Source organism: Ambystoma mexicanum, chromosome 12 (genome assembly GCF_040938575.1).
Source record: "Ambystoma mexicanum isolate Mex_15411 chromosome 12, UKY_AmexF1_1, whole genome shotgun sequence".
In the NCBI taxonomy this organism is placed as follows: Eukaryota; Metazoa; Chordata; class Amphibia; order Caudata; family Ambystomatidae; genus Ambystoma; species Ambystoma mexicanum.
The window spans coordinates 41,773,940-41,788,087 of NC_090936.1; the positions used below are offsets into that span (position 1 = coordinate 41,773,940).

The 14,148-nt window shown below is 45.4% G+C and overlaps 1 protein-coding gene across 3 annotated transcripts in view; it reads right to left on the reverse strand.

Annotated features, from left to right (window-relative positions):
* Positions 1 to 8,562: 8,562 nt before the first annotated feature.
* Positions 8,563 to 14,148, reverse strand: part of ZNF277 (zinc finger protein 277) — a 415,867-nt gene continuing 410,281 nt past the window's right edge. For 2 of the 3 annotated variants that reach the window (XM_069627913.1, XM_069627912.1), the window contains one exon: positions 8,563 to 8,846. In XM_069627913.1, coding sequence (XP_069484014.1) covers positions 8,660 to 8,846 — 187 coding nt within the window. In that variant the 3' untranslated portion in view covers positions 8,563 to 8,659. The remainder of the gene's footprint in view (positions 8,847 to 14,148) is intronic. The other variant, XM_069627914.1, reaches the window with a different exon arrangement.

Below are 14,148 nucleotides of genomic sequence, written 5' to 3' on the forward strand. Positions count from 1 at the left end.
GGTAGATGGGGGCCTAATTGTTTACGTATTTGTGAGTAGGGGCCAGGGATTTCAGAGATATCCTTTGGGCAAGTGAGAGCCAGTGTAGGTAGTTTCAGAGATGTGTGGAGATCTAGGAATGTTAAGGGCCACTCTAATAGCATTATTTTGGGTAATCTGGAGTTTGTTAAGGTTGCATTGGTTCGTGCCTTGATAAAGTGCATTGCAATAATCAAGTTTGGACATAACCAGTGTCCTAGCAAGGATAATGCAGTTCTGGGTGGAGAGGAATGGGCGGCAGGCTGTAATCAGCTTGCATGTGTAAGCTGAGGCAGCAACGACTGCATTAGTTTGTCTGTTTAGGGAGAGTGTGGAATCTAGGTAGATTCCCAATAGGGAGAGTGTGGAATCTAGGTAGATTCCCAAGGTTTTAGTATCTTTGGATACTTTGATGGAATTTCCATCGATATTAAAAGCAATGATGAAGCATACATCAGCACCGTCGATGACCAAATCAATTCCTTCATCCACAGAGAAACCAAAGCCCAAAACAGCTGCCGCTGTTACACCAGCCAGTGAAAAAATGGTACCTCCTATATCAATGACTCATGAACCAATAGGAGCACAACTTTCTACTTTAGGGGAAATTACAGAACTCCCAGACATCATTCTTCAGGGGGAGTTCTCAGACACAGAATTTGTTGGCGGGCAACCTTGCCTCACACCAAGGAACACAGTCCTCCCTGGCAGCCAACTATGGGGGACCTGCCGATCCTTACGATCCAGCTCTCATTGACTCGATGCAAAGGATCATTGAAGAATTTAACAGACGTCAAGCAGAAAAGTATAAGTTATCCATACCGAAAGAGGTAACACCTCCACAGAGGAGCATTTCACCTAGGCATAGCACACTTAGAGAGTCTCCTTCCAGGAGCAGGCCACATAAAAGGGCACATTCACCTGAGCATCCTCGCAGATCCAGGAGCAGGACGCTTCGTGCTTCACCGACAAGGGTCCCATCTTCAAGATCATCGCCTAGGCCAGGATCACCTGTTCGAGACCCTACAATTGTGTCCTCAACCGCATCGGTCTCAGACTGGCAAGAGGATACTTTCCGAGATTTTTCTGACCCTGAGGAAGGGGAGATTACTCATGAGCCCGACACTCATAGCGAATGGGATGATTAGATAGTTGAAAAACCTAGAAATAAAGACTCTCCAGGAGATTCCTCACCACCAGACGATTTGGTATCCTTTCTCCTTTCATACCATTATCGGTAAAGCTGCATACTTATTCAAGTTACAAGTCACATCTGAAGAGATAAAGTCAGTGCTTTATGAGCACAGGGACAAACGCATAAGGACAGTCACAACTATACCTCTTCTTGATACCATCTGGGAATCTGGGTCAAAGATATTGGCTATGCTTTTATCTACTCCCACTCTGGTTTCAAGACCGGAAAAGAAATACAAAGCTCCTGACACCGTGCCACTTTGAATAAGGGGACATACTAAACCAGATTCTGTCATCACGGTGGCAGCCAGAAAAAGTTGGCCAATCCCTCATCGCCCTTCTCAGCACCTCCAGACAAGGAAGGCCGTAAATTAGAGGCCAAGAGCAGGAAGGTATCCTTGTCAGCCTCTCTCACCATCAGAACGGGCAATGCACTAGCCATGACAGCACGTTTTGACCGCGAGCTATGGTTTCGTATGTCTAAACTAACCAATCATTTACCAGTGGATCTCCAGGAAGAAGCCAGAACAATCAAAGCAGACGGGGAAGCTAGCTCAGATCATATGATTGACGCAGCAGTGGAGGTGGCGGAATCAGGTTTCAGGCAAATGGCTCACGGTATTGTTCTGAAAAGACAAGCCTGGATGAAAGCGACAAATTTCAGACCGGAGTTACAAGCTCAAATATTGGGCATGCCCTTTGATGGGCAAGACTTATTTGGTAAGAAAATCGATGACCACCTCAAAGGAATAAAGACGGACACGGACACAGCTCGAGACATCAGTTCCCTTAAAGACAAGGACAAAGACAGCAGATCTTTTCATCCCTTTCGAGGTTCATCATCTAAATTCAGAGGCTTTAATCGTCCCTCTGATGGCCAAAAAACGCAGGGAAACACCTTTCAGGACAACAGATACCACGCCTTCCCCTCTGGCAGGTACTCCCAGAGGGAAGGCATGGCTCTACCCAGGGCAAGACCCAGGGCAAGCAAAATTGGCTGATCATGTCTTCCCCCTCAACGTCAGATCCCGGTGGGGGGGGGGAATAAGCAGATTTCTCCATCGTTGGCAGTCAATAACATCAGACAAGTGGGTGTTGCAGGTGATCCACAAGGGTCACACCATAGAGTTTCTAGATCAACCTCCATCCTTTGCTGCCACCCCTCGCAAGGTACATCTTTTAAGACATGCTCCTAAAAGCAGATATCGAACCAGTCCAAGACCAACAGAAGGCAAAAGGTTTCTACTTCCTTTTCTTCCTGATCAAAAAGAAAAACTGTCAGTGGAGACCGATACTGGATCTAATAGCACTCAACAAATTCATGAAGCGCATCAAATTCTAAAGTTTTACTTACAGAGAACTAAGGCATTTCACTCCTCCAACAGATTGTTCATTGCTTTCTCTGGACGCACTAAAGGTCAAATTATTTCAAAGCAAACTTTGGCACGGTGGGTCTCTCAATGTATCACCCACTGCCATCAATCTAAGGGCAACCCCCTCACCAGACCTCCTACAGCGAACTCCACCAGAGGGAGGGCAGCTTCAGTGGCTTTTCATGCAGGGGTTGCATTGAAGGATATTTGCAGAGCCGCTACCTGGAGCACTCTGCACACGTTCACCAAGCATTACTGCCTGAGACAAGATACCAACAAAGAATCTGCAGTTAGACAGGCAGTGTCGCGCCACCTCTTTGCATAAGGTATGATCAGCCTTCCTCCCGCCTTTCCCTGGATATGTAACCTTGGTGTTGCTGTAAGGCAAAGGCTTGCAGAAGTTTGTTTCTGCATATCTATGTATATATGATGTGGGCATGTTTTAACTGCTTGGTATTCTATTCAAGCATCTGAATCTATCAAAGATCCAATGCTGGAGAAGTCTTAGGTACTTACCTGTAACTGTATTTCTCCAGCATTGGTATCTTTCATAGATTCACATGCGCCCACCCGCCTCCCCTAGAGGCTGCTCCTGCATTCAGATTTCATCATACTGAGGTCTACACGGTTCAAAATCTGAAGATGGCTAACTGCTGCCGAGCTTAAACCCTGCCACCTCATTGGTTAAGGTCATAAAGGACCAAAGTGAGGTGGAGGGACTACACAAGTGAATGGCTCATAGTAGATAATGGTCAATCTACAGTCATATTTCTATGGAAATAATGTATATATTTTAAAATTTTAATAATTTTTTAATTCACTGAGGATTCCCAGTCTGACGACGGGGAATATTCAAGCATGTGAATCTATGAACGATACCAATGCTGGAGAAATACCGTTAACAGGTAAGTAAGACTTATTAGTTACAGACTTCCTCACACAGATCCTTAGTTATGCTTTCTATGTAGGCAAATTCCTCTTTAGAATAGGGCTATAAAGGCATTTCCCCAACCTCTTTTCTTCGTTTGAAAACATGAACATCTTGGGGGTCATTACGACCCTGGCGGTAGGGGGTAAACGGGGCCGGTAGAGCTCCCGGCCCTGTTAACCCCCTACCGCCTCATTATGAAGTCTCCTTGCGGGACCCGCGAGCAGACCAGGTTGCAAACAACGGGCCAGTCATTAACGGGCCAGTTGTTTGCTTCCTCCCCATACCCAATGAGCACTATGGGGGCTCAAATGGGAATGGGGATGTACAGGGTCTGGGTTACTGGAATGGGGAAATACCAGGCCCTCCAAGGTCAGAATGGCCTGGTATTTCCCCATTTCAGGAACCCAGACCCGGTACCCGGAATGGGGGTAGCCATACCGCAAATATCGGCATTGGCTACCTCCAGGGTCGTAATGACCACCATTGTCTCCGTCTCACATTGCTGACCCTTTTACGGGTAAGTTTCCTCAATGACTTGGCCATCGTAGAGGAAATGAACTGAAGATCTTATCCTCCTCTCTTGCGGTTACGAACAGAGGTTTGTTCTCATGAACCTCTCTACCCCAGTTAAAATCACAAAGGGGAAGTTGGGAAATTTGATATATGAGGCCTTATGCGGCTGCCCTTCCAACAAGACCCATAGAAAAAGAAAGGGAAACTACCCTAAAAACAAACTTAGAGATGATAAAGCGCAAGAAAAGAAATTGTCATTCCAGAGATAGAAATTCTGAGACCCACAGCCTCAATGTCCTCCCACAGGAGTGATAACATTATGGGACGGAGAGTAGACAAGAATACCCCTCTGTATCCCAAGGAGTTTAAAACACCTGAACAAGTGAGGAAGAACTCCCCGTTAATCGTACCCAACTGTGAAACCCTAGTTAGGACACCAGCCGGGGATAATAGCAGGTTTCCCAATTCCCTACCCCCTTGGAAAATATCCTCCGCCCTTAAGAGTGAATACTGCAAGACCTCTGACAAAACAATCTGCAAATCTCTCTGCCAGCACGATAATGCCATAACATCCAGAGGAGAAGAGGATGATTTTTACCGTGAGAAAGATACCATGTCAGAGCTATCTATTCCCCCTGGTGACAGTGAGATAGCATCCTTTAAAGCCTCATCTGTATAAAAAATGAACCAGATCCCTGGTGGGAAGAATTTCAATACCTTTCAGGGTGTGTCCGTTTTGAAAAGGCGAACGGTCTGTCCTATTAACATCTCATAATTCTCAAGAATTAGAGACATCTACACAGCCTAGCGATAGAGAGCAGTGTGACCACTCTCTCATAAAAGGAAATGCAGAGGAGGGCGTATCAACCTCTCCACCCTTACCCAAAACAAATTATCTTTCTCCTGCAGAGAAACCGGTCATCCAGCAAGGTGGTGTCCTTTAAATAGGATAATTCCTTAAAAGAATCCAGCCAGGATGACCAACTTAAGAAGGCAAATCCTGAACCATCCTTTGTGAATATACTCTATGGTCAGATGAGGAAAAATGGGGAGGGGGAACCCAGAGATATAATCCTAGAGGGAGGAAAAATATCGACAGGGGGAAATCCAACACTTTTCTGTGCACAGGGAATACGACCTCCTACAGAGTCACTCTAGAAGGAAGACCTCTCTGGGCTCAACTTCACAGCAGAAGCAACGGATGTACCATGTGAGCGAATTCCTTCACGCAGTGCAAGTGGATGGGAGATAAAAAAAATAGGTTGTATCCATGGCCATGTTGAAGATCACCCACAGACAAATCACTGTCACCATCTTGGGAAAGGAATCAATAATGACAGCAGCAGTAATTCCTACCATGCCGGCCCAGATATTTATAGGGAGTAACACACCCCAATTTGACCAATGGATCTCCCAGGCTGCTCAAATAGGGGTGAAGTAGTCTGCCCTGTTTGAGAGATCCATCTAAAACCGAGGTAGGAGAGACCCTATCTTGTTGCTTTGAAGAAGGGAAGTTGTCACCCGATCATCCCAGCTGGAATTGTGAAACCCAATTTGAGGTAGAACCTCAAAGTATCGAATCCCCTACTTAAAAAAACAGGGGGGAACCCTTGGCCAGGAAGTTAGGGGAAGGGTATGTAATGACTCTGTCATCATCATTCCTTTCCCAGAGGTGGCCTCTCCTCATGTGGCCCGGGGATGGCAGACGCTCCCTAATCCTGACCCTGGGAGTGGCTATTTGAGGGAGGATCACATGGGGAAAAGCGACCCTCAGGGCAAGGGTGAAACATTGGATGACAATTAGTATCCCCCTTTCCTTTTTAGGGATATCCCTCCATTCCACATGCTTTGATGGCATATTTTAATCCCTCTCAGGAACCCACAAAGCATGTTGACGATATCCTTTAATATTCTGAAACTAACAGACTGAGAAACACTGACATGAGGAAGAGGGCAACCAGTATGAAGATTGCTCAACTGAAGTAAAACGAGCAGTCTAGTAGTTGGAGAAATCTGATCGGCTCTGAGCATCACCCCTTCTCAGCGCAGGAGTTCAAAGATGGATTTGCTGAGCAACACATTGTGATCCAACCGGCTAGCTTACGCCGGGTAAACCAAGCTGGCAGGAGGACAGACAAGTACGGAGGCACGAGAAAATAATGGAGGAAAAGGAAGAAGCAAGGGATGCTGGGAGAGCGGAGAACAGGCAAGGCAGCGTCTTGTTGGCGGCGCACTCCCAGAGGCAATGGAGACGCTGACGAGAGATGCAAAGCAGAGAGGAAGCTTTGTGCCGTCAAGAGAAGCCAGGGTGACACGCTGAACGCATTATGCTCCAGATCTGAGCCATCTGAACTGAAGAGAGAGCAGACACAAAGTAGGACCCAAAGGGGGGTAGGAGAAGCTACGAAAGTCGTTCAAATGCCAGTGCGCCCATAGTAAAAGGCTGGTACACTGGCTGGGAATTGGAATCCAAAGGAAGATTCATACGCTTAGGATTTTGAACTGCAGTGCATGAGAAAAAAACTTGGGATGGGAGTCATTTCCGCAGGAATTACACCACCAAGAGGAGAGAGTTATCCTCTTGGGCTACAGGAACTTGGTCTTTCCTGTTTAACTTTTTTCTTTGGTGAATACAAATCTAGGGAAGGGAACCATCCCATGGAACTGTGAACACTATCCATTGGAGATTTCTGTTGAATTTTCATCTTTTGTTGAACTTGAACATTTGTGCACTCTTTCAAACTAAATACATTATTCTTAGCACCTTATAGTTATTTCAGTGTGAGAGGGTGAGGATAGGATTCTGGACAAAGGATATTTTAGCTTTAGACATCTTGACAACGGACAGACCACTTTAGTTTTTGGTTGAGGTAGGGAAATACCTCCTAGATTAGGGACTGAGAGGCCTTTCACAAACCCTATTATTATTTCAATAAATGTTTGTAGCCACAAAAATGAGTCCCCTGTGTCCGCTTCTCATTCCCAGCTCCTCACAGTGATCTATTCTAACAGCAAATGAATCTATGAAAGATCCAGTGCCGGAGAAGAAATACGTTACTTACCTGGAACCCCTGTTCTCCAGCATTTATATTTTTCATTGATTTCACATGCAACCCTCCCGACCACCTCACATATGGCCCATCTTTTCACTGTAACGGGCGATATACAAATCTGAAATGGAGCTAAGGGAGACACTGCCTATTGGCTGTAGGGTACATCACCCAAAACAGCACTAACAGAACACTAAAATGAATACAGTCCTTTGGTTTTCTATGAAACGGCTTCATGTTACTGAGGATTCCCAGCCGGACAACAGGGAGTATTCTAGCAGCATGTCATTCTATGAAAGATACCAATACTGGAGAAGAAGAGTTACAGTAAGTAACTTATTCCGTATTGTATATACCCTCCAGTACTTGTGTGAAGGGGTTCTAAACCAGGTGTGTATGGAAGTATGGAGTAGGTTGTAAATGTAGGCATCAAAATATTGGAATTAGCTGCTGGTAGGCAGCTGGTTTCTTGAGCTCCTGCAAACCAGTCCCTTCTGATGGATTGAATGTGCATAGCACTGCTTGCATGTAGTGCTGCTTTACCACCTATCAGCAGCCCATTTGGTGGTCTGCGGCTCCACATGGTCTCTCCCTGCTTTTCCCTGTGCTTCCTAAGGATGTAGTGCTGTGGTGCCGAGGTGGTACTTTGAAGCAAGAGCTGGGATGCGCACAGATGTGGCCTCTGGGTGATGCTGGTTATGTGTAGTGGTAGCGGCCAAGAGATGACAAAGAAGGAATTATTGGTGATGTGCGATTTTGTGTGGTGGGAGGGGAAGCAATTATATTATGAACATATTTGGATTTGTCGATTGCCCTCGTTCTAGGAGGCTCGCCACCACTCAGACATTTTCTGGTGTGAAGACAGCCTCCTACAATAATGCTCTTGGCAACATTCTCCTTCTCATGAGCGTGCTTTTGTATAGGTGGTCTGTCTAGCAGGGACCCAGCCCTTATTGGGGAAGTGTTCAAAAAAGGAAGGCCTAGACATATCTCCACTGGTATTTGCAGACTGAATGTGGATAAAGGGCAGCAAGGATTGGGGGATTAGAAATCTTCCAACAGTGGTAAAAACAAAAAGGCTTCTGACATTTACCAAAAGTGGGGAGATTACTGTCACTGCACACCTCTGGCTAGGATTAAAACCAATGAGAGGTGTCGTGAAGGAGAGCTTGAAAACCCACCTGTCAAGGAGCCCTGAAATAGTATGTCATCATAGTATGTCATCATCTAAATTCCACCCAACCCCTCGAGGACTAGAAATAGAAGGTGGCTTCATACAGATGAACCAGGCCTAAGAAAAATCTGCTATCCAAATCTTAATTGTACTATTTAAAGGTCGTTATGTTTTCATGGAATCCTAACGTAGTCAAGATTAGCTTAACTTAATAGACAGAAAGTGATTTGCTTCATTTTCACATAGCTTTCAAATACACCCAACTGGTCTGGAGTGTCCATTATAGTGTAATAAGGGGAACAAAATTAGTTCTCCAAATAAAAATATATTTATTTATTAGGCAGGATGACACATGCAGCTATCCATTATTATGGTATGAGGTCTTTATGGTACTGTGCACATGTCTTCACTTCCTCAAGGCTTCCTCTCGCACTAGCTGGTTTAAAACACTGCTGTGTTTGAGGATTTCCAGCTCTGAAATATCTTCTGCAATAACAGGAATATCTTCATTTCGATCCTCGGCTGTCGATTCCCCATCACTGTCTGTCAATGTACACAACAATGTATCGTTTTCATAGGTAGGGAAGTAGTACCTGAGGGGATAAAATAATATGGTGAGAATAAATGTAGTCAAACCTGGTACATTTAATATACTTCATGGATCTGTTTAAGTTCAGCACATTGCTTTAAAAGTAGCTGAACTAATTAACTTATGTAGCACCTGCTAAAGCAACATGCAAACGACTATTCAAACTTACAAATAGTATGAATTTACCATGAAGTGAGTGTATGGCAAGAGCTTTTGAAGCTTATGTGAAAATAGCTGGTACGGGCTAGATTTCAATATTAAAAGTAAATATAGTGACGAATTGAGGGAATTCATCCCTTCTCCCCAAGGGGGAACCTCCCCTGTTGAGGCCAGGGAGGTGAGTCCACTTCGCAAGATCCTCTCTAGGGGATTGGGCAAGTGGGACCTCACTGGAAGTGACAACCCCTTAAGGGACAAGGACTCACATTCCGCTGAGGAACTCCGCCGCCATACCCCATGATGGCATACATGGGACTATCCGATGTGCAAAACCATATTAAATCCCAAGACTTGGCTGAGAAGAAAACAAACTTGTACCATTATAAGCAAGAAAGAGAATCTATCCCTTTAAGGAAAAACCTCCAATTAACTGTGATGAGGAGGCTGAAGGAGTACACACTGAACGAAGGCAAGGGAGAGGAATGCATACGCAGGCAGGGAAGGCCCCCTAGAAGTGTAACACCTGACGGAGGCAAACCTAGAGAGAGTCACTGAGCCCACAACGTCCAGAACTGCTCTGAACGCGAGAAGCAAACGCTGGAGCGTTGGCAGGTGCAGATCCTGAGAAGCTGAGGAAATGAGATGCCAATACCCGGTTGTGGCGTGACCACGTGCCAATACCACAATGCTAACGGTCCGGTTGCCAGAACAGATACTGAGACGCGCAGAGAACGAGAAAGAGTGAAAAAGAAGATGACGCTACTGAGAGCAAACAGACAGAGAAACAGAATGGAAGAGAAGGTGCCAGGCAACTACAGGCTCCAGAGACGTTCCCCTGCAAGATTGGAGGTAACCGGGAGAACAGAAGGACTGAGAGTCTGCCGAGGACTCATCGTGTAATCCGAGAGACTCGTCCCAGTATAAAGGACGGAACCTTGAAATAAAAGTTGATGACATGAACTGCAGTAATGTAAGAAAGAGAACCACAAATAACACTGAGCGGGAGTTCAGTAAAAGTTGGGTAACACTACTCTGGGAAGAGATCATAGTACCCCCATCATTCAAGAAGCACAGGGTGGAACATTTCAGAGAGAAAGTACTATGAAACAAAGACAAGAGGAGCCCATAAGATAAAAGAGACACAAGAGACACCAACCCAGAAAAGTGTGAGCTATAATTACACAGAAAGCAAAGTACATATAGGAAACAGTACTTTACAAGACAATACAGTCCCCTTTACCTGGATCAAAGGAACCAACAAAGGTCAAGAGGGGAGTATGGAAAGCCATCCCTTAAGAGGAGTAAAAAGCCCAAAACCTTATGAGAGAGTTAGAAGAATTCATACAGAAGGTGACCAGAGACTAAAAGATATACTGAAAAGAAAGTAAAAGAAGATGAATACCAGAAACAATCATCAGGAGAAGGGAGCCATTCTCCTTACCTTAGTTTGTTAGTATAGTGGTAGTGTCGGTTGGAATTAGTTATAAAAAAAGATGTTTACCTTTATTCAAATGTTTTGTCTTTCGGTACAATCACACAGAAAAAAGAAAACTATCAAAATCATCATGAAAAATAAATGTCATATATACAAAATGCATTTAAATAAAAGCATTTCATTACAATAAAACCAATCTTAAATACATGATAACGCCTAAGCATAAATATCATATATACAAAATACATTAATCACACGTAACATTTCATTACTATAAAACCAATTTAAAACAATATCATAAAAAACATCTAAGCAGAGTCAACTCCTGCAATCATTTTTGTGCCCCTATTTAGCCATGCTCTGTAGATGTATTTAGCTACCCAAAACAGTCCACCTAGTTCAGTTCTATGTTTGCAGAAATGCAATGCTTCTGAAAGTGCTAATTTTCATCGATCAAACATAGGCTTTAAATAGGCAATTATTAACCGCCTATCACCTTTACAAATTAAATGGACCAGAGTTTCCTCAGCATCCCCACAGAGAACACATGAACTATTCGCCAAGTCCCCGCCCCAGTTTTTAGTTACAAACGCAACCTTCAGTGTGCCCAATCTAAACGCAATAGAGTTTTCTTGCTACATGTTTACAGGACAGATATTCCGTGCCCAGGCTTGTAACACCACATGATTCCTCCATCCTTTTTCTTGAATGAATCAGGGCAGCTTGTTTTACAGCCATTGCCAAAACATAGTCTGTTTTTATAGAATTAGACCATAGCCCCAATAAATCCAGTGAGACTAACATCTTTTTTACATGCAACATCCAAGGCAGTGAACTCCCCCTGATAATGACAAAACATGTTTCAGCGCAGTAATATAGGCCGAAAGATTAGGTGAGCTCCAGAACCTTACCCAATACAGAACAGGTCTTAGAGCAATTTCATCACAAATTAGGTGCAAATCCACTTTCATCCAAAGTGGGGCATTCGAAGTACTCAATGGCAAAGAAGAACAAGTTACTTCTTACCTTGTAACGTTCTTTCGACGGGATGTTCCTCCGACGTATTCCTCATCTTAGATATCTCCTTCCAGCTCTGCTGGCCTCGGAAAATTTTTCTCTCTAGAGGGTGCTGCGCGTCGACGTCCTCCGAGTCGATGTCCCTCGACAGCCGCCGTATCGACGTCGACGTCATCCTGCCTATAAAGGCCGCGTGCAGCGTCCGTTGCTCAGTTCCGTTTTGTAGCCCACAATAATTCTTTCTGGACTAGACTAATCACCCTGAAGGAGCGTAAGCTGCAACAACAAGGGAAGTAGAACTGCGGGGATGGATGGGAGGGTCGATGAGGAATACGTCGGAGGAACATCCCGTCGAAAGAACGTTACATTGGAGGAGGGAGTACTGACTTCACGCTGTCTTCTACTGATGAATAGAATGCAGTACAGCCCTTCCAAACCTAGTCTCTTGACTGGAGGAGGAATCCAAGTTGTAAAATCGTGTAAAGGTACGGACAGACGACCATGTAGCGGCCGCACAGATGTCTTTAACCGGCACACCTCTTTTGAGGGCCGATGAAGCTGCAATACCTCTGGTTGAATGAGCCCTAAGGTTTTGAGGGGGCTCTTTCCCTGCCAGTTTATAACATTCCAGAATGGCCAGAATGATCCATCTGGAAATGGTCTGCTTAGTTATTGGTAACCCCAGCTTGTGACCTGTGTAACCTACAAACAGCTGGTCTGCCTGTCTTATCCTGGCTAGTCTACTGATGTAAAAACTTAAAGCCCTTCTAGGGTCTAGCCTGTGTAACCTCTCTTCCTCTTTCCCCGGATGAGGAGGAGGATAGAAAGATGGTAGGGTAATCTTCTGAGTGATATGGAATTCAGAAACCACCTTTGGGAGGAAATTAGGCTTCACTTGCAGGACAACTTTGTCTTTGTGAAAGATTGTGTGAGGGGGTTTACAAGAAAGAGCTTGTAATTCGCTCACCCTTCTAGCAGATGTAAGTGCTTTTAATAAAACAGTTTTAAGGGTAAGGAATCTTAACGAGCAAGAATGGAGTGGTTCGAAAGGTGTGCCCATTAGAAAGGTTAGGACTAAGTTTAAATCCCATAGGGGAACTTGGAATGGTCTTGGGGGATAAACATTGGTTAACCCCTTTAGAAATTGTATTACCAAGGGTAACTTGAAATAGGATGGTTCTTCCGCAGTGCGTTTAAAGATGGATAGCGCTGCGAGATAGCCCTTAATGGTGCCAACTTAAAGGCCTGAATTCGCCAAATATAGTAGGAAGGACAAAACCATTGGTGTACCACATGAAAAAAGGGTCGATATTCTGTTCTCTACACCAGCTGCAAAATCTGTTCCAACGGCAGCGGTATAAAGACTTTGTTGCTGGCCTCCTTGCCGAAAGCAACACCTCCATAACATCATCAGGGAGGTCCCAATCCTTGTACCTCAGCCTTTCAGAAGCCAAGCGTGAAGGTTGAGGGTTTTGATGTCTGGATGGAGAACCTGACCTCCCTTCTGTGAGAGTAGGTTCTCTCTGAGTGGAAGTCGAATTAGAGGGCAGATGGACAAGTCTAGAAGGTCCGGGTACCACGTTCTCCTGGCCCAATCCGGGGCAATTAGGATCATGGTTCTCCGGAATCTTCTCAACCTCCTGATCATTTGAGGAATGACAGGGACCGGTGGGAACGCGCACAGAAGCGGAAACTCCCAGTCCACTATGAACACATCTCCCAGAGCTCCTCTCGGGGGAAATTCCCTTGAGCAGAACAGATCGCATTTCCTGTTGAGGCTGGTGGCGAACAGATCCACCTGAGGGGTTCCCCAAAGGGCGAAGATCTCTTGAAGGACTTCCTGAGCTAGCTCCCACTCGTGGGAGACTGTGCTCTGCCTGCTCAGAGTGTCCGCTGTCAAGTTCTTCTCTCCGGCTAGGTGAATTGCCGATAGAGAGATTCCTTCTTGGATTGCCCAAAACCAGAGCTGCCTGGCCTCTCTGCAGTACCAGCCCTTGTTCCTCTCCGCTACAGGTACCGGTTCTGTGGCACCTTTCTCTAGCAGGTCCAAAATTTCCTGCAAGAGGAGCGGATCTGGAGCTTTCTGAGAGCTGATCCCTGGTGGATGACTCTGAGGTATGCGTAGGAAAGGCAGGCAGTAACCTTGGGCAACAGTTTCCAATGCCCAAGCATCTGACGTGATAGCCTGCCATACCGCCAGATGTTGAGTCAACCTGCCTCCTACAGGTGTCCTGTGAGGGAAGTCATCAGAGTGGTTTTGGGGCGGCTGATGCAGATGCCAATGGTAAAGAGGCACCTGCTGTTGCTGCGGCTTTTGAATATCTACCCCGTCCACCTCGGGTAGTTCTTCTTTGTCCCCTTTGAGCCGGTCATCCTCTACCTCTTCCGAATGCGGAGTAGAAGCGAAAGGACTTACCCCTCGCAGAGGTTCCTGTGGGACGAAAAGGTGTCTGACGGATTGCAGCGCCTAGGGATTTTGCTGCTGCTTTTGAAGTTTGCAGTTTCTCTAAACTGTCATCCGCCTTTTTCCCGAACAAAGAAGAGCCATCGAATGGCATGTTCAAGAGCCTGGCCTGCACATCTGGGGCAAAACCAGACTTTCTCAACCAAGCGAATCTCCTGGTTGTTGTACTTGCCACCATTGCTCTGCTGATACTGTCAGCCGAATGAATGCCCGTCTGGAGGGATTCGCACA